The 24,369-nt window shown below is 44.0% G+C and overlaps 2 protein-coding genes across 2 annotated transcripts in view; both read left to right on the forward strand.

The window, feature by feature from the left end:
- The window catches only part of LOC143766661 (uncharacterized), a 447,161-nt gene extending 428,131 nt beyond the window's left edge, over positions 1-19,030 (forward strand). The window contains exon 7 of the mRNA XM_077254495.1: positions 17,624-19,030. Coding sequence (XP_077110610.1) covers positions 17,624-18,984 — 1,361 coding nt within the window. The 3' untranslated portion in view covers positions 18,985-19,030. The remainder of the gene's footprint in view (positions 1-17,623) is intronic.
- The window catches only part of LOC143768242 (uncharacterized), a 688,323-nt gene that overhangs the window by 420,955 nt on the left and 242,999 nt on the right, over positions 1-24,369 (forward strand). The gene's annotated exons all lie outside the window — the stretch shown is intronic.

Raw genomic sequence — 24,369 nt, forward strand, 5'->3', positions numbered from 1 at the left:
CCAACGATCACGGCCAGGTCGTATCGCAGGTCGTGATCGTTGGTAAATCGTATAGTGAGACGGTACCCTTAGTGATCTGCAGGCACTATCTAGACAACCACCATACATGCAGTTTAGGGAGGATAGAGTAATTATGAAACCTGATCCCCTTTATCTTCCAAAAGTTGCTTCAAAGATTCATAGGTTACAAGAGGTTGTCCTACCTTCATTTTGTTCTAATCCCTCTAATGATATGGAACATAAGTTTCATTCCTTAGATGTAAGAAGATGCCTCCTTAAATATATTTCAGTTTCAAATGCCTGGAAAAAAGATAACTCCTTATTTTTAGCTTATCAGGGAGTTAGAAAGGGTCTTAGAGTATCTAAAAACACTCTAGCTAGATGGATCAGGGAGGCAATCTCTCTCGCTTATACAGCAGGTGGCATGGAGATTCCAGAAGGTATAAAAGCGCACTCCACTCGGGCCGTAGCAACATCCTGGACGGAGAGATCAGAAGTGTCAATTGAAGACATATGTAAGGCGGCCACATGGTCTTCTCCATCTACTTTCCTTAGACACTACAGATTAGATCTGGGTCGTTCTTCCGGCCTCACGTTTGGGAGAAGGGTACTTGAGGCTGTTATCCCTCCCTAAATCTTCCTTCTCTGAAAGTCTCTCGTCGTGCTGTCATGGCGACTGAATAAATACATAGGCTACTTACCGGTAGCAGTGTTTTTTCAGGAGCCCATGACAGCACCCTTATATTCCCTGCCCTATTCTCTTTCGGATGGCTCAACACTTTCGTTTTTCCTTTAAAATTCCACGTTCACTCACATGATGAATTGTACCAAAGTTTATGCTGTGTCTGTGTTACTAACCAAGGGGGTCCTCTCATGCTCTGGAACCAACTGATGCGGGAGAGAGGTACCGCCCTTTTATGTCTGTAGGTTTCCTGTCCCTGAAGGGCGGATACCCTCTCTCGTCGTGCTGTCATGGGCTCCTGAAAAAACACTGCTACTGGTAAGTAGCCTACATATTTTTTTGCGGTCGCTGTTATACCATTAATAACGGCGATTGCAACACCGGGGTCAGTAAAAACCAACCCGAATCATGTTCTCTGGGGTCCCGGCTACCTCCGGTAGCTGAGACCTTGGAGAAATTCAGGACCTAGGGGGCCCTATACTCTTATTTCTCAGCATCGTTAAAAAGCGGCGTTGAGGCATAAGTACTCTTAACTGCCGCCGTTAAAAGTCTTATCGGCGGTTGTTAAAGGGTTAACCATTCTACATGGATCTGGACTTATACAGAGACTCCTAGGCTTGGGCTTGCTGTTACCTACTGTTATGGGGTGAGAGATGGCAAGAAAAATAGTTAGGTAGCCAGGTCAGAACCAGGAGGATAGAGAAAGTACAAGAAGACGCAAGAGTAACCAGTAAATGGGCTGGGGTCACAACAGGAAACAAATACACAAAATGGGAGCTGAGCATGGAGAACTAAACCAGCAGAGAACAAGGCTGTATCTAGCAGCTCAATTTATGGCCACCACAAGCAGGCTTTGCACTATCTACACAGTTTTCCAGATCCCAGGGATTTCCTTGCTCCTCATCCTTTAACCACTCTACTTGGATCTTGACTTATACAGAGACCCCTAGGCTTGGGCCGCTGTGTTATCTGCTGTTCTGTGGAGTGAGATGGGAAGAAGGATAGTCAGGTCAGAACCAGGAGATCAGTGAAAATGCAAAATCAGAAGACACAAGAGTAGTCAGTAAATGGCCTGCGGTCGCCACAGGAAAAAAATACAGCTGGGAGCTGAGCACAGAGCATTGAACCAGAGAATAACAAGGCTGTATCTGGCAGCTTCTGGCAAATTGCTTTTGAGATTTAGTAGGGTGTGGTACTTTCCACTTAGCTGAAGTAGAGATCAGATTACTTCAGCTGGACAGCACACACCAATACTGCCAGACTGGATAGTACTACTGATCACAAGCACTGTAATCTCATTGGCTTGACGAAACCTGTACCACCCAGACAGGGCCGGTTTTAGGGAAAGTTGGGCCCTAGGCAAAAGTTTAAAATGGGGCCCCAAATGGGGGGCGTGGTTTGCACGGGAGCAGGAGCAGTCCTGTGTTACAGGAGCTCCTGTAACTTCCAGATCCAAAACTACTAAAAAAGCTACAAAAAGTGGATTAATTGGACTCTACAGCGTTATGAAGATGCCTAGAACCGATTCCAAGAAGAATGGACCCAGTCCTGCTAAGAGAAACCTTTCTCCAGGACAGAAGCAGAGAAGTGGCCCTGGAGGAGAGCTGTCCCCGCATGGAGGAAAACATGGCGGATTTACTCCGCTGAAGCCGACACCTCTCAAGACACCAGCTAAGTTTAAGACTCCTGCAGCCCAGCGGTCCCCCGGGGTTCAGACTGGAAAAAAAGCTCCCTCTCCAGCGACGCTGCCACTAACAAGAAAGAAGCAGGGGGATGCGGTGTTACCGGGCGCCGTGAAGAAACAAGCGGCGGCCAGCAACAAAGGGGTGATTCATCCCCCGCAGGCGTCGGGTGAGCTGCATCCGCCCGTACAAGCCAAGAGGAGCAACCTTAACTACAGGGCACAGGTATTTGTGCCGAAGATTTTACCTGCCGCCCGGACCGGGATGGTTACTGCGACGCCGACCGCAGTGCAGGAGTCTCTGAAGGAAGCGCCGCTCCCTGAACCGGAAGTGACCGCGGGACCGCGTCGGGGAGATCTCTCGCTGAAGGCAGAGGATGCCGCACCGCAGCATACGGAGAGGAACGAGGAGACACTCACAAGCCGAGGTGACTTCTCACCGGAACATCAAGAGGTAGAGCTGCAGCATACGGAAAGGAAAGAGGAGCAGCTGTATAGAAGCGACATGGACAAAGAGGAAGACGGCATTAACACAGGAGCGGATCAAAGCACCAAGACAACACATGATGGAGATGACCGGGGGACACCAGATTGGGTAAGAAAAATGTTAAATACCCCAAATATATTCGGTCTGTTGTTCCCCAGTACGGATACAGTGGGGGGCCCAACTGAGGTTACCAAAAGTAATAGGGGACATGATACTACTAAAGGACATCAAAGCCACAACCCTAACCCTACTAGTCCTTTATGTTCTAAAGCCACAGATATGCAGAGAAGGGATCAGGGCATGATTCCTCTGGGGGAAGTATATGTGAGCCAAAAACCTACAATGAATAACCCTATGACAGATATGGAATCCTACAGTCCCCTAACTGCCTCATTTAATAGTTCCGAAGCTTTGAGTGAACTGCAGGGGGGGGGGAGAGGCAGATCGGGATTTATCAGATCTATCTGGCGGCATGACTGAATCTGTAGATGGATCAGAGGGATCAAATCCAGAGGGGTTATATTTGAATGATGATGACCCTGAATATTCTGATTATGACACTGTTAATTATTCTAGCTACTCTTCCTCAAGTGAGGTTTCAGGTGTAGCACTTAACCCCTTCACCCCCAAGGGTGGTTTGCACGTTAATGACCGGGCCAATTTTTACAATTCTGACCACTGTCCCTTTATGAGGTTATAACTCTGGAACGCTTCAACGGATCTTGGCAATTCTGACACTGTTTTCTCGTGACATATTGTACTTCATGATAGTGGTAAAATTTCTTTGATATTACCTGCGTTTATTTGCAAAAAAAATGGAAATTTGGCGAAAATTTAGAAAATTTTGCAATTTTCCAACTTTGAATTTTTATGCCCTTAAATCACAGAGATATGTCACACAAAATACTTAATAAGTAACATTTCCCACATGTCTACTTTACATCAGCACAATTTTGGAACCAAAATTTTTTTTTGTTAGGGAGTTATAAGGGTTAAAAGTTGACCAGCAATTTCTCATTTTTACAACACCATTTTTTTTTTAGGGACCACATCTAATTTGAAGTCATTTTGAGGGGTCTATATGATAGAAAATACCCAAGTGTGACACCATTCTAAAAACTGCACCCCTCAAGGTGCTCAAAACCATATTCAAGAAGTTTATTAACCCTTCTGGTGCTTCACAGGAATTTTTGGAATGTTTAAATAAAAATGAACATTTAACTTTTTTTCACAAAAAATTTACTTCAGCTCCAATTTGTTTTATTTTACCAAGGGTAACAGGAGAAAATGGACCCCAAAAGTTGTTGTACAATTTGTCCTGAGTACGCCGATACCCCATATGTGGGGGTAAACCACTGTTTGGGCGCATGACAGAGCTCGGAAGCGAAGGAGCGCCATTTGACTTTTCAATGCAAAATTGACTGGAATTGAGATGGGACGCCATGTTGCGTTTGGGGAGCCCCTGATGTGCCTAATCATTGAAACCCCCCACAAATGACACCATTTTGGAAAGTAGACACCCTAAGGAACTTATCTAGAGGTGTGGTGAGCACTTTGACCCACCAAGTGCTTCACAGAAGTTTATAATGCAGAACCGTAAAAATAAAAAATCATATTTTTTTCACAAAAATTATTTTTCGCCCCCAATTTTTTATTTTCCCAAGGGTAAGAGAAGAAATTGGACCCCAAAAGTTGTTGTACAATTTGTCCTGAGTACGCTGATACCCTATATGTGGGGATAAACCACTGTTTGGGCGCATGGGAGACCTCGGATGGGAAGGAGCGCCGTTTGACTCTTCAATGCAAAATTGACAGGAATTGAGATGGGAAGTCATGTTGCGTTTGGAGAGCCCCTGATGTGCATAAACATTGAAACCCCCCACAAGTGACACCATTTTGGAAAGTAGACCCCCTAAGGAACTTATCTAGAGGTGTGGTGAGCACTTTGACCCACCAAGGGCTTCACAGAAGTCAATAATGCAGAGCCGTAAAAATAAAACAAAAATTTTTTCCCACAAAAATTATTTTTTTAGCCCCCAGTTTTGTATTTTCCCGAGGGTAGCAGGAGAATTTGGACCCCAAAATTTGTTGTCCAATTTGTCCTGAGTGCGCTGATACCCCATATGTGGGGGGGAACCACCGTTTGGATGCATGGGAGGGCTCGGAAGGGAAGGAGCGCCATTTGGAATGCAGACTTAGATGGAATGGTCTGCAGGCGTCACATTGCGTTTGCAGAGCCCCTAATGTACCTAAACAGTAGAAACCCCCCACAAGTGACACCATGTTGGAAAGTAGACCCCCTAAGGAACTTATCTAGATGTGTGGTGAGTGCTTTGACCCACCAAGGGCTTCACAGAAGTTTATAATGCAGAGCCGTAAAAATAAAACGAAAATTTTTTCCCACAAAAATTATTTTTCAGCCCCCAGTTTTGTATTTTCCCGAGGGTAACAGGAGAAATTGGACCCCAAAAGTTGTTGTCCAATTTATTCTGAGTGCGCTGATACCCCATATGTGGGAGGAACCACCGTTTGGACGCATGGAAGGGCTCGGAAGTGAAGGAGCGCCATTTGGAATGCAGACTTAGATGGAATGGTCTGCAGGCGTCACATTGCGTTTGCAGAGCCCCTAATGTACCTAAACAGTAGAAACCCCCCACAAGTGACACCATGTTGGAAAGTAGACCCCCTAAGGAACTTATCTAGATGTGTGGTGAGTGCTTTGACCCACCAAGGGCTTCACAGAAGTTTATAATGCAGAGCCATAAAAATAAAACAAAAATTATTTCCCACAAAAATTATTTTTCAGCCCCCAGTTTTGTATTTTCCCGAGGGTAACAGGAGAAATTGGACCCCAAAAGTTGTTGTCCAATTTGTCCTGAGTGCGCTGATACCCCATATGTGGGGGGAACCACCGTTTGGATGCATGGGAGGGCTCGGAAGGGAAGGAGCGCCATTTGGAATGCAGACTTAGATGGAATGGTCTGCAGGCGTCACATTGCGTTTGCAGAGCCCCTAATGTACCTAAACAGTAGAAGCCCCGCACAAGTGACCCCATTTTGGAAACTAGACCCCCCAAGGAACTTATCTAGATGTGTTGTAAGAACTTTGAACCCCCAAGTGTTTCACTACAGTTTATAACGCAGAGCCGTGAAAATAAAAAATCCTTTTTTTTCCCACAAAAATAATTTTTTAGCCCCCAGTTTTGTATTTTCCCAGGGGTAACAGGAGAAATTGGACCCCAAAGGTTGTTGTCCTATTTGTCCTGAGTACGCTGATACCCCATGTGTTGGGGTAAACCCCTGTTTGGGCACACGGGAGAGCTCGGAAGGGAAGGAGCACTGTTTTACTTTTTCAACGCAGAATTGGCTGGAATTGAGATCGGACGCCATGTCGCGTTTGGAGAGCCCCTGATGTGCCGAAACAGTGGAAACCCCTCAATTATAACTGAAACCCTAATCCAAACACACCCCTAACCCTAATCCCAACAGTAACCCTAACCACACCTCTAACCCTGACACACCCCTAACCCTAATCCCAACCCTATTCCCAACCGTAAATGTAATCTTAACCGTAACTTTAGCCCCAACCCTAACCCTAACTTTAGCCCCAACCCTAACTGTAGCCTTAACCCTAGCCCCAACCCTAGCCCTAACCCTAACCCTAATGGGAAAATGGAAATAAATACATTTTTTTTATTTTTCCCTAACTAAGGGGGTGATGAAGGGGGGTTTGATTTACTTTTATAGCGAGTTTTTTAGCAGATTTTTATGATTGGCAGCCGTCACACACTGAAAGACGCTTTTTATTGCAAAAAATATTTTTTGCGTTACCACATTTTGAGAGCTATAAATTTTCCATATTTTGGTCCACAGAGTCATGTGAGGTCTTGTTTTTTTGCGGGACGAGTTGACGTTTTTATTGGTAACTTTTTGGGCACGTCACATTTTTTGATCGCTTTTTATTCCGATTTTTGTGAGGCAGAATGACCAAAAACCAGCTATTCATGAATTTCTTTTGGGAGAGGCGTTTATACTGTTCCGCATTTGGTAAAATTGATAAAGCAGTTTTATTCTTTGGGTCAGTACGATTACAGCGATACCTCATTTATATTATTTTTTTATGTTTTGGCGCTTTTATACGATAAAAACTATTTTATGGAAAAAATAATTATTTTTGCATCGCTTTATTCTCAGGACTATAACTTTTTTATTTTTTTGCTGATCATGCTGTATGGCGGCTCGTTATTTGCGGGACAAGATGACGCTTTCAGCGGTACCATGGTTATTTATATCTGTCTTTTTGATCGCGTGTTATTCCACTTTTTGTTCGGCGGTATGATAATAAAGCGTTGTTTTTTGCCTCGTTTTTTTTTTTTTTTTTTCTTACGGTGTTTACTGAAGGGGTTAACTAGTGGGCCAGTTTTATAGGTCGGGTCGTTACGGATGCGGCGATACTAAATATGTGTACTTTTATTGTTTTTTTTTAATTATTTAGATAAAGAAATGTATTTATGGGAATAATATTTTTTTTTTTTTTCATTATTTTGGAATATTTTTTTTTATTTTTTTTTACACATTTGGAAAAATTTTTTTTTACTTTTTTACTTTGCCCCAGGGGGGGACAATACAGATCGGTGATCTGCCAGTTTGCATAGCACTCTGACAGATCACCGATCTGAGAGAAGTGCAGGCTGCTTCACAGTGCCTGCTCTGAGCAGGCTTCTGTGAAGCCACCTCCCTCCCTGCAGGACCCGGATCCGCGGCCATCTTGGATCCGGGTCTGGAGCAGGCAGGGAGGGAGGTAAGACCCTCGCAGCAACGCGATCACATCGCGTTGCTGCGGGGGGCTCAGGGAAGCCCGCAGGGAGCCCCCTCCCTGCGCGATGCTTCCCTGCACCGCCGGCACATCGCGATCATGTTTGATCGCGGTGTGCCGGGGGTTAATGTGCCGGGAGCGGTCCGTGACCACTCCTGGCACATAGTGCCGGATGTCAGCTGCGATATGCAGCTGACACCCGGCCGCGATCGGCCGCGCTCCCCCCGTGAGCGCCGCCGATCGCGCTGGACGTACTATCCCGTCGGTGGTCATACGGGCCCACCCCACCTCGACGGGATAGTACGTCCGATGTCAGAAAGGGGTTAAAAAACCTGCAAAAAACAAATTTAAAAAGTCATCCCCTGCATTAGTTAAATTGTAAGGTATTCCAGCATCTGCAGATTGCCCAACAGAGGGGTTCATGGTGTGTCTTCTCCAATCATTTCTGACCACTATGAATATTTGTGGTAAGGAGGTCATTTCTGAGCCTAAAACAATTTTCAACTCAAAAGCTTCGCAAGCATTTATAAAAGAGCTTTTTCAAAAGATAATTACATCCGTAAAATCCGGATCTGGGTTGACCACCTCTGTCACAACTGCTGGACCTTCATTTGCTCAAGATACAACTACATATAATCTCAATCTCAGAAAAAACGAACAAAATAACCGCCAAGTCATTTCTAAGCCTTTGGATTATCTGGAGGGGATTCAGGAAAAATTGAACCTACTACAAACCAATTTAAATAATTTTGAGGATTATAGAAGAAGAAATAACGTCAAGATCAGAGGTATACCAGATTCAATTCAGGCTTCTCAATTGGAGGGTTACGTTTCATCAATGATTTCAAGTTTAATGCCTAATTCTACCGAAGGCCCTCTTATAGAAAGAGCTGTCAGAATACGTAGACCAGCCACACTTCCTAAGGACCTGTCATGTGATGTCATTGTCTCCCTCTATCCAAACTGGGTGAGGAACGCACTTTTGAGCATTTCAAAAGACCGGAGATTCCTCTCTTCCCTGTATAAGCATCTGTCTTTTTTTAAAGATTTGTCTAAAATTACGCTCCAAAACAGGAGGCTTTTTTCGCATACTACAAAAGAATTAAGGCGAGTGGGCTTCCCTTACTCCTGGACCAGATCATCAACCCTACGAGTGTCTTCCATCAGGATCATATCATGTTGCCTCTCCGGTCGAGGGCTTTGAATTTCTAAAACGCATTGGAATCAATTCCTCTGAGGCCGCATCCAGTTCTCAATTTACAGCTAGAAGGGCAACTGTTCTGGATGATTAATTCTACAAATACCTAACGTTTAGCTATTTCAGTAACTGCAACAGCGTATTTTCACTTTAAAGTTCACTTTTCTTTTTTTTTTTCTTTTTTTTTTTTTTTTAATCTTTATTTGTATTGCATTCTGGATCAAAACCGAACTTTCACCCACTAGGTCTTTGGGGTACCGGGTGCACTCTCGGACCTGTTACAGGCGTTATTATTTATATTATACGACTTTCTATGCTACTTTCGTGTCACGGACTACAAACTTAGAATACTAAAATAACTGAGCTTTTTATATGTTAACTAGAGAATGAAGCTATTCTGTAACCTATTTATATGTTTTATGCTTAAGCATTATGTCCATAGTCTTTCCATTTTATTTTTGAAAACTTAGGCTATTCTATCTTTGAGCTGTGTACCGCCATTGTTATTGTCAGGCCTAATTTCCAAGCAACATCTTATTTTCCTTATAATCTACAGTCAATCCATATAATGCTAGAATAATAATTATTACTTTCTTATATCTTTTTCAATAGGTTTTATATGTGTAGTATTATTTAAGCAACCATAATTTAGTCTTTTTTCAAATGCCTGTGTTCCAAACCCCACTGCGTTTGGGGTTTTCTTTTCCCTTTATTTCCCTTTCCACTTTCCCTTTCCCCCTATCCTTTATTGTAAAACTTGTCAAAATTCCTAATAAAAATATTTTGAAAAAAAAAATAAAATGGGGCCCCAAATGCTAACAAATTGCACCATCACACAGAAATATTTCGGTTGTAGTTACATGCGCTGATTTCAGGCCACTAAACGAGTGTGATTAACAATGTTGAAGTAATTCGCCGCTTGTTTCCCGGCCTCTTTACATCAGCTGAGGAATAATGATGGGCTCAGAATAATCACTAGATCAATCTGTCCACATACAGCATCATCTTAGCAGCAGCATATCTACAGTTTTCACTGGGCAATGTGCTGATGAGAACAATGATTTTTGTTCAGGCATAACCAATCCAATCACTTGATGAATATCTTGCATTTTACACTCCCCCTAGTTCTCCATATAGTATAATACACTCCCCCTAGTCCTCCATATAGTATAAGGTACTCCCCCTAGTCCTCCATAATAGTATAAGGTACTCCCCATAGTCCTCCATATAGTATAATATATTCCCTCTAATCCTCCATATAGTATAATTCACTCCCCATAGTCCTCCATAGAGCATAATACACTCCCATATGTTATGATCTGGTGACCTTGGAGCCGCATGAAACTTTCTCTGGAGTCGGTGGAACCTGTACTGACCGCAAATCCTGAACTAACACCGCATCTAGAAGTAGCCGTGGGGTGTGCCTAACATACCCTAGACACCTCGACACAGCCGGAGGACTAAATACCCCTATAGATGGAAATAGGAATGCTATCTTGCCTCAGAGCAGACCCCCAAAGGATAGGCAGCCCCCCACGAATAATAACTGTGAGTAGGAGAAGAATAGACACACGCAGGTAGAAAACAGGATTTAGCAAAAGAGGCCACTCTGTTATGATCCCTAGTGGCTGAGGATCACAAATAGACCAGCAAGTGATTAAACTAAGGACGAGCTCTAGGGAGATGGTAACTGGACTGATCGCAAATCTGAACCTATCCAACACAAATAGAGGTAGCCGGTGAACGTGCCTAAAAAATTCCTAGACGTCTCGAGCCAGCCTGAGGAACTAGCTACCCCTAAAGAGAAAGAAGGACCTCGCTTGCCTCCAGAGAAATAATCCCCAAAGATATAGAAGCCCCCAACAAATATTAACGGTGAAGTAAGAAGAAGGCACGTACATAGGGATGAAATCAGATTCAGCAAAAGAGGCCCACTAGTACTAGAAAGCAGAAAATAGAGCAGGGGTCTATGCGATCAATAAAAAACCCTTACAAAATATCCATCCTGAGATTTCAAGAACCCACGCACCAACTAATGGTGTGTGGGGAGAAACTCAGCCCACTAGAGCAACCAGCAAGCGAGGGAATTACATTTTAGCAAGCTGGAACAGAAAACATGATAAACACTGCTGATGAAAAAATGAGCAAACAAAACTTAGCTTGTCCTGGATGGACTGGGAGCAAGGTAGTCAGAAGGAATCTGAGTAGCACTGATTACATCGACAGCCGGCCACAAGTGGAAGTAAAACAGAGCTATATAGGAACCTCCCAGAGGATAACGAACCAGCTGATAGCCAGAGACCAGCAGGATAACAGACAAAGCCACCAGGGGGAGCCCAAAGCAAAAGTCACACCATACCACCAGTGACCACAAGAGGGAGCCTGAACACAGAGTTCACAACACCACTCTAGCTAAATAGGAAAGGATAGGACAGATTACTAGGCGGTCAGTATTAAAACCCTTCCAAAAATATCCACAGCAGATAATACACAAAGTTCCACAATCTAACTAAAGACATGGAATGTATATCTGCCACTCCAGAGAATCCAACAAGACTGAGAAAATACTGACACAATCTAAGCTGGACAAGAAAACACAAAGAATAGCACTGAATTGTGAAGCACACAGCATGTGTGCCACAGAAAAAACAAACAAACTTATCTTTGCTGATTTGGCAGAAAGGCAGGAGAAACCAGGCAGAGGTCCAACACCTCCCAACAACAATTGACAACTGGCAAGGACTAATGAATCCTGCACACCTAAATACCCCAGTCAGAACTGCAATCAGCAGACACACCTGACCAGGACTGCAACCCAGGGACAACTGCATTACCACCTACTACCACCGGAGGGAACCCAAAAGCAGAATTCACAACACCCATAGTCCTCCAGAGTATAATGCAGTCCCCATATAGAATATAATACTGACATATAGTATAACGCAACCCCCCATAGAATATAATGCAGCCCCCCCCCATAGAATATAATGCAGTCCCCAACAGAATATAATGCAGTCCTACAGCATTATGGCCACCATGTACTCACTCGCTCACTGATATATATCGTATTCATGGGTGTGGAGAGCAGTGAATATTCATTCCTTTAGTAGCGGGCACATGTGATCGCCTAGCAGCAGGAAGCCTGCAGCTGCGGCTACTGTGACCGCTATTAAAGTGAAATGAATATTCACTGCTCTCCACTCCTATAGTCCCTCCCATCTCTCGGCACCGGCTTCAGTGCATAGTGGTGGGGGCGACTATGGGTGTGGGGAGTAGTGACTATGAATTTCTCTTTCCTCTTCACACAGGTATTTTATCCATCCATCCATTTGTGTGCTGACTGCAAGTGTGAACTGAATCATATTTAGCATGACTTTGTAAATGGTATTTTATCCATCACTCCTGTGTTGTTTTCTTTATTTCTGTTTTTGGCTTCTGATTTAAAGTGTTCAAAGTTATCTTTTTTTTTTTCCTTTTGTCCCACTGCTTTATGGCCTTGTTCAGCATTGGTTGTCTACCCTGCATAGTAATGCCTGCTCTGGCCTTATGCTAATTGGTTAATTGCTGATTGTGACCATTTGGTTCCTGATGCTAGCAGTCACTCCACTCATATATATTTAGTATGGCTGGGATGGGACGCGTGCGGGTTCGCGTGTGCAACAGTTTAAAGTGCTTGGCAGTTAGACAATGGCAGTTGGACAGGGCAGGAGACAGGTAAGGTGCACAAGTTTTTCATACAAACGTGCTTCTTCTTGGTCAGTCATACTACATTATGCATTGATCATATCAATCTGCTTCTTATTTGTTTTTACTTCTGCTTTCTCACAACTCACCCGCCCTTTAACACATTCTGGTCACTCACTCTATATCCACCCCTCCCTTCTCCCCTTTCCCATGTATAACTCTGAGGCTCTACTGACATTTCTTACCCACTCGAAACCAGCCACTGCCGCCATGCAGCACTCAAAACGTTCATACAAATCATCCCACCACCTGCTCTTTCTGTTTTTTCTCCTTCTACTAGTTGCAGGTGACATCTCCCCGAACCCTGGCCCCCCCTCCACCAGCATACATTACTCCCCTCCAGCTGCATATAGAAACCCTGCTAATCTTATTAACATTCAGTGCATGCCTTCTCCTATCGCTTTCCACTGTGCTCTCTGGAATGCACGGTCTGTGTGTAACAAACTAACTTACATTCACGATCTTTTCCTCTCTAATTCCCTTAACCTTCTGGCTATTACAGAAACCTGGATCCAGGACTCAGACACCACCGCCGCTGCCGCTCTCTCGTTTGGTGGGCTGACATTTTCACATACCACCAGACCTGAGAACAGACAGGGTGGAGGTGTTGGTTTGCTCCTTTCATCACAATGTGCTTTCCAGGTCATCCCCCCGCTTCCCTCACTCACATTTCCTTCCTTTGAAGTCCACGCCGTCAGACTCTTTAAGCCCTTCTCCTTGCGAGTGGTGGTTATTTATCGCCCTCCAGGCTCCTCCCTCCAGTTTCTAGACCACTTTGCCACCTGGCTTACTCACTTTCTATCCTGTGACATCCCCGCCCTCATCATGGGAGACTTTAACATCCCCATCAATGATCCCCTCTCCCAATCTGCCGCTCATCTTCTTTTTCTAACTTCTTCATTCGGCCTCTCACAGTTTACTAATTCTTCTATGCATGAGGACGGGAATACTCTGGACCTGGTCTTCTCCCGTCCCGGCTCGCTGCACGACTTTACGAACTCCCCTCTACCGCTCTCGGACCACAACCTTCTTTCCTTCTCTGTCAAGAATTGTCTCCTCACCCGGGACACCCCCACTTACCACATTTATCGGAATACACGTACCATTAATACCCAGCAGCTTGTGGACAATCTCCACGCATCTCTAGCCCCCATCTCCTCCCTCTCCTGTCCAGACTTGGCATTGTCACACTTCAATAATACACTGAAGAATGCCCTAGATGAAGCAGCACCTTCTACACGCAGAAAGACCCGACACAGACAACGGCAGCCCTGGCACACTATGCAAACACGCTTCCTGCAGCGTTGCTCAAGGTGTGCAGAGCGGCATATAGTGTGTTTGTAATAAATATATGTTACACATAGATACACATACATATACCTTATATGCAAACACACATACTGCAGTGTACATACATACATATACACATACATATGCCGTACATACATACACACCCTGTACATACATGCACACCCATATATATACCGTACATACATACACACAGATACACATACATATACTCTATATGCAAACACTCACATATACCATACATACACACAGATACACATATATATATACTGTCATACATACATGTGCTATACATACACACACGCATATACCGTACATACATACCGTACACACACATACCATACACACACAGATACACATACCATCATACACACACGCATATACCATACATACACACATACCGTACACACACATACCGTACACACACACAGATACACATACTGTCATACATACACACATACACACACATACATATACCGTACATACATACACACAGATACACATACATATACTGTATATGCAAACACTCACATATACCATACAAACACACACATACACATATATATACTGTCATACATACATGTACTATACATACACACACGCATATACCGTACATACACACACATACCGTACACACATATCGTACACACATAGATACACATACCGTCATACATACATGCATATACCGTACATACACATACCGTACATGCAAACAGGTACACACTCGTACCGTACATACATATACAGTTATATACACAAAGTATACACATACCGTACACACAGACATACACATATACTGTACATACATGCACATAAACATACATACCGTATATACATAAAAATATATCGCATATACAGATACACACATACTATACACAGACACATATACTGTACATGCATACACAGATACACACAGAAGCATACACACATACTGTACATACACAGATGCACACATACATACATATACAAGCACGTACACACACACATACTAATCTTGTATAGGTGATCAGAGGAGCCTTGGAGGAGGTCAGTTCAGCTGGAGAGGGCTGCAGAACCCACTGTGGGGGATGGGGCACAGAGCAGACAGCACTGATATCAATCAGCCCCCTGGTGCAGCTGTGCTGTCCCGTGCAGTGAGATCCTCCCCCATCTCTTCTCTGTGAGGAGATGCTGCAGCCTGCCGAGAACAGAACAGTGGACGGAGCAGAAGACACACTGTAATTCCTGCTCTCCCTCCACTGCTGTTCCTGCGTGCTGTGCTGCGGGGCCCCTGACTGCAGGGGTGAGTACTCACCAGTCACCAGGGACGCGTCATGCAGGAGAACAGAGACAGCAGCCAGTGAGCGCTCTCCTCAGTCTGGTGAGGAAAGCGTTCATTGGCCAGCGTCTCTCCCTGCATGACACAGCCCCCCTTTTGAAGTCCTGCACTTCGCGCGCTGCTCTCTCCCCAGCTGAGGGTGTTGGCAGGATTACAGGAGGGAGTGAGAGGGGCCTGATGCTACATGATACCGGGCCTGCCTGCAGGGGCCACCCTCCACCTCTCGGCCCCAGAGCAGTGGCATTGGTGGTATGTCCGCCCCTGACTGGGGGCCCCTAGGGCAAAGGGGGCCCTAGGCAGCTGCCTAGTCTGCCTGCCCCTAATTCCGGCCCTGCACGCCATGCTTCTGGTTTTGACATCTCCATCATCACCACTACCTGAAAAATGAATAAGGCAGCTGCTGGTGACAGAAGCAGATGTCATAGGAGCAGATCCCAGAGAAAATGGATTACACCATTTGCAGAAGACAAAATGGCAGAAAACTAGAGCATAAAGTCACTCCATTTTGGAAATTATAATCTTCAGAGAATTATTTTATTGGGATAGTGACTATTTTGACTCCACAGCCACTTTCCAAAAATTAGCACGCAGTGGTTGTTGCAAAGTGAAAATTGCACATTTGCCATTTTATTGCCCAACACATAGTGCCCAGATTGTGATCCAGGAGACACACTGTAAAATAAGTGGGTTCCTCTCACTATAGTAATGCCAAATACTTGGATGCTAAATGTGGTTTGGGCACACTGCAAGACTTGGAAGCGAGGGGGAAATTTGACTTTGGGAGAGCGGATTTTGATGCGTTGGTTTATGAAAGCCATGTTGCTTTTCAAGAGCCTATGAGCCACAAATAATGTGGAAACCTTGGTTTTTTCACTAACAGATGGACCTGAGTAGGGACTTGTTTTTTGTGAGATGAGTAGAAGTTTTTATTGGTATTATTTTACCCTACATAACAACGTTTGATGTTTAATTCCATACTAGATGGTGGCCCGATTCGAACGCATCGGGTATTCTAGAATATGTATGTACAATCAGCGAAGTGTGGTTCAAATCCCGGGCCAATTTGCGGCCAGACTGCGCCTGTCGCTGATTGGTCGTGGGCAGATGGCGAGACCAATCAGGGACGCGGGATTTCCATTACAAACAGACAGAATTAGACGATTATATAGTAGATACCCGATGCGTTAGAATCGGGCCACCATCTAGTATTCATATAAACATTGGTGCTTACATTTATGTTTTAACCCATTGGACAAACTGCCATTGTTTTTCTCCTGTCTTTATTTTAAGATTCAAAACTTTATTAGTCATCTATTGCTGTATGACAGCTGTTTTCTACAGGATGACTTATAGTTTTCAAAGACACCATTTATTTCACCATATGATAAACTTAAAAACGGGGAACATTTTTATTCTCTCCCTTACACACTGTTCTCCATGTTATTCTCTCCAACACAGACTGTCCATGTTATTCTCGCCCTCACAGACTGACCTCCATGTTATTCTCTCCCTCACAGACTGACCTCCATGTTATTCTCTCCCTCACAGACTGTCCTTCATGTTATTCTCACCCTCACAGACTGACCTCCATGTTATTCTCTCCCTCACACAGTCCTCCATGTTATTCTCTCCCTCACAGACTGTCGTCCACGTTATTTTCTCCCTCACAAACTGTCCTCCTTGTTATTCTCTCAAAAACACACTGTCCTCCATGTTATTCTCTCCCTCACAGACTGTCCTTCATGTTATTCTCGCCCTCACAAACTGACCTCCATGTTATTCTCTCCCTCAGACTGTCCTCCATGTTATTCTCTCCCTCACACACTGTCCTCCATGTTATTCTCTCCCTCACACAGTCCATGTTATTCTCTCCCTCACAGACTGTCCTCCATGTTATTCTCTCCCTCACATATTGTCCTCTGTGTTATTCTCTCTCACAGACTGTCCATGTTCTTCTCACCCTCACAGACTGACATCCATGTTATTCTCTCCCTCACACTGTCCTCCATGTTATTCTCTCCCTCACAGATTGTCCTCCATGTTATTCTCGTTCTAGTCTATGTATGCAGTTTAATTATGAACACTGATCAGTCGCTCCCGGCCAGCCTCGACCAATCAGCAACGCGGGATTTCGGTTACAGACAAACAGACCCTTGGACGATTATATATATAGATTTGAGATTCAGAATGAACAAACAGTTGAACACCTCGCTCTACTAGTTGATCCTATAAGGTTTTCTATTCGACTGTGAACTGTCATTGTCTTGGTGAATAATACAATTTTTTTTACCTAATTCGCCATTTTTACTAACACTTTAAGTAGAAATGTTCAAAAAAAATAAAACGTTCAAGGATATTTTATTCAAAAATGATAACCGTTTTATTCTTAGCAGATGTCTGTACCAGAAGATCAGAGGGACAACTGACCTCTTCAATTTTGAAATCCAATGATCTTGAGATTCCACAGGATACAATTGAAGTGAATTTTAATTCTCCAGATATACCATCATCCCTTCAGAGCAAAGATCTATCATCTGATACTATGAAAAAGATGCTATCTTCTGATTCACTACCAATTGCTAAGAAAAATCAAAGCCAGAAAAAAAGCATTCAAAAACAAATTGCTCCTAAGGCAAATGAGCCATTTTCACATTCAGAATATGGAAATGGTTTTTCCCTTGAAAAGTCTTTTATTAAACATCAAAAAATGCACACCGCAGAGAATAGATTTTCTTGTTTCACGTGTGGGAAATGTTTTCACCAGAACTCAGATCTTGTTAGTCACCAGAAAAGTCACACAGGTGAGAAGACTTTTTCATGTTCAGAATGTGGAAAATGTTTTTTATGGAAACCATATTTTGTTATTCACCAGAGAACTCACGCAGGAGAGAAGCAATTTTCTTGTTCAGAATGTGGGAGATGTTTTAACCGTAAATCTGTTTTTGTTATGCACCAGAGAATTCACACTGGAGAGAAGCCTTTTTCTTGTTCAGAATGTGGGAAATGTTTTAACCAAAAATCAGATCTTCTAATTCACCAGAGAAGTCACACAGGGGAGAAACCTTTTTCTTGTTCAGAATGTGAGAAATGTTTTAACCGGAAAACGGTTTTAGTTAAGCACCAGAGAACTCACACTGGGGAGAAGCCTTTTTCTTGTTCAGAATGTGAGAAATGTTTCACGCACAAATCATATCTTGCTGTTCACCACAGAACTCATACAGGGGAGAAGCCTTTTCCATGTCCAGAATGTGGGAAACGTTTTAACAAGAAATCATATCTTGTTAACCACAAAAGAACTCACACAGGGGAGAAGCCTTTTTTTTGTTCAGAATGTGGGAAATATTTTGCACACAAATCCTATTTGGTTACTCACCAGAAAATTCACACAGGGGAGAAGCCATTTTCATGTTCAAAATGTGGGAAATGTTTTAACAATAAATCAGATTTTGTTAAGCACCAGAGAACCCACACAGGGGAGAAGCCTTTTTCATGTTCAGAATGTGGGAAATGTTTTAACAATAAACCAGATTTTGTTAAGCACCAGAGAACCCACACAGGGGAGAAGCCTTTTTCATGTTCAGAATGTGGGAAATGTTTTAACCAGAAATCATATCTTGTTAAGCACCAGAGAATCCACACAGGGGAGAAGCCTTTTTCATGTTCAGAATGTGGGAAATGTTTTAACCAGAAATCATATCTTGTTAAGCACCAGAGAACCCACACAGGGAAGAAGCCTTTTTCATGCTCTTAATGTGGGAAATGTTTTACATGGATATCAACTCTTAATAAACATCAGCTTAATAAACATCAGCATGTCATGATTCCTTCATTCGTTGTTTCTTGGACACGGTGTCTGACAGCTCAGTCATTCAATCTGGTGCAGGGGTGTGCCGAGCTGTTGGTGTTTTAACGGACAGCTCAACCGTCCAATCTGAGTGAGGTTCTGAGCTTTTTTTCAGGTGCTTCCCTGTTCCAGGTGATTACACGGTTACTTAGATGAGCTGTTAGTCTCAGACCTTTGCCAGATGTAACATCTGCTCAGTGGTCTGCCTTACATTTCTCTGCTCTATTGACCCTTTGCTGTCTGGCATTGGATCTCGTTCTAACCATCCACCTATCTAGCCCTTTTACTCTGATTCGCTATCTTCCTGGTATTCTGACTTCAGATCATGACTTGACTTTTCCTTATTTTCTTTTCACTTTATTTTTCTATGTGCTCTCTTGGTATCTGACCCTGTAACTTTTAGCTACCCTGCCTCACATCCCACCCATGAGTGGTGACTAGCGTCACATTGCATCTGGCCTATACTTTTATCCCCACCAACAGATCCAGTTTGTACATTCTGATCAGGTGGCGACTCTGACCTAGATGCACTAGGATTTCTACAGGGAACACCAGAAGCTAGGAACTTCAAGGTCAGTTCTCTAGTACTATGAGTGCTCCCCAAAGCTCTCTGCTACCGACTCTAGTTATGGTTTGGTTTCGCTAGTAGTATATAGAAAATCCATGCTGCTGGTAAATAACAGTAAATCCAGGTCCACACCAGAATAATATGTGATTTCTATTGTCTATGCCTTTTGAAGTACCATTCTTCCTCACTTCCTACTCATGACAAAAAACCTTATGACAAGTGACAGAACGCAGCCATATATACATACACTGATGAATTTATATATACATACACTGATGAATTTGAAAAAAAGGTGGAGCCACATGATATGTCAGAGTACATCTCGGGCACTTTAACCCTTTTACTCCAAGGGTGGTTTGCATGTTAGGCCACATTCACACTATCAGTATTTGGTCAGTATTTTACACTAGATGGTGGCCCGATTCTAACGCATCGGGTATTCTAGAATATGTATGTATATAGCAACCACACAGTATATAGCACAGGCCACGTAGTATATAGGAGCCACGTAGTATATTACACAGGCCACGCAGTATATAACAGGGCACGTAGTATATAACACAGCCCACGCAGTAAATAACACAGCCCAAACAGTATATAACACAGCCCACGCAGTATATAACATTGGCCACATAGTATGTAGCACAGCCCACGCAGTATATAGCAGTATGTAGCAGTCCACGCAGTATATAGCAGTCCACGCAGTATACAGCAGCCATGTAGTATCTAACATTGCCCACATAGTATATAGCACAGCCCACGCATTATCTAGCAGCCATGTAGTATATAACACAGCCCTCATAGTATTTAGCAGTGTGAACACCATATCGCTGTTAAAAAAAAAATAATTAAAATAAAAAATGGTTACCGTATATACTCACCCGCAGGGATCTGTCATGATCTCTGCAGGCAGAGATCATAGCAAGCCTATAGAGGGACAAGCTCTCGGAAGATGGAACTATACTGACCATGAACTAAACCTGCCGCGCAACTAGAAATAGCCAGGTAGCATTTCCTATTTATCGCTAGATGCCCAGCTCTGGCCTAAGACCTAAATAGCTAGCAGAGGGAAATATAAGACCTGGCTCACCTCTAGAGAAATATTCCAAAGAAGACAGTAGACCCCCACATATAATGACGGTGAGTTCAGATGAAACTACAAACGCAGCAGGAAAATAGTCTTAGCAAATTTGAGGTCCGCTTACTAGATAGCAGAAGACAGATAGTATACTTTCATGGTCAGCAGAAAAACACTAACAAAACACCATCCAGAGATTACCTTAAACTCTGGCATTAACTCATAACGCCAGAGTAGCAATCCCTGATCAACGAGAGCTTTCCAGACACAGTAACAAAACTTCAGCTGTGAACTGGAACAAATAGGCAAAACAAAACATGGACAAAAGTCCAACTTATCTAGTAGTTGTCTAGAAGCAGGAACAAGCACTGAGAGGCATCAGATAACATTGTTGACCGGCAAGAAACCACCAGAGAAATGAGCTTAAATAGCGACACCCACTACTGATGGAACCAGGTGAAACAGGAAAGAGGATGACAAGTCCAATTCCACAAGCGGCCACCGGGGGAGCCCAGAATCCAAATTCACAACAGTACCCCCCCCTCAAGGAGGGGGCACCGAACCCTCACCAGATCCACCAGGGCGACCAGGATGAGCCCTATGGAAGGCACGAACAAGATCAGAAGCATGAACATCAGATGCATTGACCCAAGAATTATCCTCCTGGCCGTAACCCTTCCAGTTGACCAGATACTGGAGTTTCCGTCTGGAAACACGAGAGTCCAAAATTTTCTCCACAACGTACTCCAACTCACCCTCAACCAACACCGGAGCAGGAGGCTCAACTGAAGGTACAACAGGTACCTCATACCTGCGCAATAACGACCGATGAAAAACGTTATGAATGGAAAAGGACGCAGGGAGGTCCAAACGGAAAGAAACAGGATTAAGAATCTCCAATATTCTATAAGGGCCGATGAACCGAGGTTTAAACTTAGGAGAAGAGACCCTCATAGGGACAAAACGAGAAGACAACCACACTAAATCTCCAACACAAAGCCGAGAACCAACACGACGATGACGGTTGGCAAAACGCTGAGTCTTCTCCTGGGACAACTTCAAATTGTCCATAACCTGCCCCCAGATGTGATGCAATCTCTCCACCACCGCATCCACTCCAGGACAATCCGAGGATTCCACCTGACCGGAGGAAAATCGAGGGTGAAACCCCGAATTACAGAAAAACGGGGACACCAAGGTGGAAGAACTGGCCCGATTATTGAGGGCGAACTCTGCCAATGGCAAAAAAGCAACCCAATCATCCTGGTCAGCAGAGACAAAACACCTCAGATATGTCTCAAGGGTCTGATTAGTCCGCTCGGTCTGGCCATTAGTCTGAGGGTGAAAAGCAGATGAAAAAGACAAATCTATGCCCATCCTAGCACAGAATGCCCGCCAAAATCTAGACACAAATTGGGTACCTCTGTCAGAAACAATATTCTCAGGAATACCGTGCAATCGGACAACATTCTGAAAAAACAGAGGAACCAACTCAGAAGAAGAAGGCAACTTGGGCAGAGGAACCAAATGGACCATTTTAGAGAAACGGTCACAGACCACCCAGATGACAGACATCTTCTGGGAAACAGGCAGATCTGAAATAAAATCCATCGAGATGTGTGTCCAAGGCCTCTTAGGAATAGGCAAGGGCAACAGCAGTCCGCTAGCCCGAGAACTACAAGACTTGGCCCGAGCACAAACGTCACATGACTGCACAAAGACTCGCACATCTCGTGACAGGGAAGGCCACCAGAAGGATCTTGCCACCAAATCCCTGGTACCAAAAATTCCGGGATGACCTGCCAATGCAGAAGAATGTACCTCAGAGATGACTCTGCTGGTCCAATCATCCGGAACAAACAGTCTATCAGGCGGACAACGATCCGGTCTATCCGCCTGAAACTCTTGCAAGGACCGCCGCAGATCAGGAGAAACGGCCGACAAAATTACTCCCTCCCTAAGGATACCTGTGGGTTCAGAATTACCAGGAGAGTCCGGGTCAAAACTCCTAGAAAGGGCATCTGCCTTAACATTCTTAGAACCCGGTAGGTATGACACCACAAAATTAAAGCGAGAAAAAAATAAAGACCAGCGCGCCTGTCTAGGATTCAGGCGTCTGGCAGTCTCAAGATAAATCAAATTTTTGTGGTCAGTCAATACCACCACCTGATGCCTAGCCCCCTCGAGCCAATGGCGCCACTCCTCAAACGCCCACTTCATGGCCAAAAGCTCCCGATTCCCAACATCATAATTCCGCTCTGCGGGCGAAAACTTGCGAGAAAAGAAGGCACAAGGCCTAATGACGGAGCAGTCGGAACCTTTCTGCGACAACACTGCCCCAGCTCCGATCTCCGAAGCGTCAACCTCAACCTGAAAAGGCAGATTCACATCAGGCTGACGCAACACAGGGGCAGAGGCAAAACGGCGCTTAAGCTCCTGAAAGGCCTCTACAGCATGAGGGGACCAATTAGCAACATCAGCGCCTTGTCTGGTCAAATCAGTCAGTGGTTTAACGACATCCGAAAAACCAGCAATAAATCGGCGGTAAAAGTTGGCAAAGCCCAAAAATCTCTGAAGACCCTTAAGAGAGGAGGGCTGAGTCCAGTCACAAATAGCTTGCACCTTGACGGGATCCATCTCAATGGAAGAGGGAGAAAAAATATACCCCAAAAAGGAAATTTTCTGGACCCCAAAAACGCACTTAGACCCCTTCACACATAAAGAATTAGACCGCAGAACCTGAAAAACTCTCCTGACCTGCTGGACATGAGAGTCCCAGTCATCAGAAAAAATCAGAATATCATCCAGATATATTATCATAAATTTATCCAGAAAATCGCGGAAAATATCATGCATAAAAGACTGGAAAACTGAAGGGGCATTAGAAAGACCAAAAGGCATGACCAAATACTCAAAGTGGCCCTCGGGCGTATTAAATGCGGTCTTCCACTCATCCCCCTGCCTGATCCGCACCAAATTATACGCCCCACGAAGATCAATTTTAGAGAACCACTTAGCACCCTCTATACGAGCAAACAAATCAGTAAGCAATGGCAATGGGTATTGATACTTAACAGTGATCTTATTCAGAAGCCGATAATCAATACATGGTCTCAAAGAGCCGTCTTTTTTTGAGACAAAGAAAAACCCAGCTCCCAAGGGAGAAGAAGATGGACGAATATGTCCCTTTTCCAAAGACTCCTTTATATATTCCCGCATAGCAGCATGTTCCGGCACAGACAAATTAAACAAACGACCCTTTGGATATTTACAACCCGGTATCAAATCTATGGCACAATCGCACTCACGGTGCGGAGGTAACGACCCAAGCTTGGGTTCGTCAAAGACGTCTTGATAATCAGAGAGGAACTCAGGGACTTCAGAGGGAATGGACGACGAAATAGAAACCAAAGGTACGTCCCCATGAATACCCTTACATCCCCAGCTCAACACAGACATTGCTCTCCAGTCCAAGACTGGGTTGTGAGACTGCAACCATGGCAATCCCAGTACCAAATCGTCATGTAAATTATACAGCACCAGGAAACGAATAATCTCCTGGTGATCCGGATTGATACGCATGGTTACTTGTGTCCAGTATTGTGGTTTATTATTAGCCAATGGGGTGGAGTCAATCCCCTTCAGA

The sequence above is a fragment of the Ranitomeya variabilis genome, chromosome 4 (genome assembly GCF_051348905.1).
Source record: "Ranitomeya variabilis isolate aRanVar5 chromosome 4, aRanVar5.hap1, whole genome shotgun sequence".
Classification (NCBI taxonomy): Eukaryota; Metazoa; Chordata; class Amphibia; order Anura; family Dendrobatidae; genus Ranitomeya; species Ranitomeya variabilis.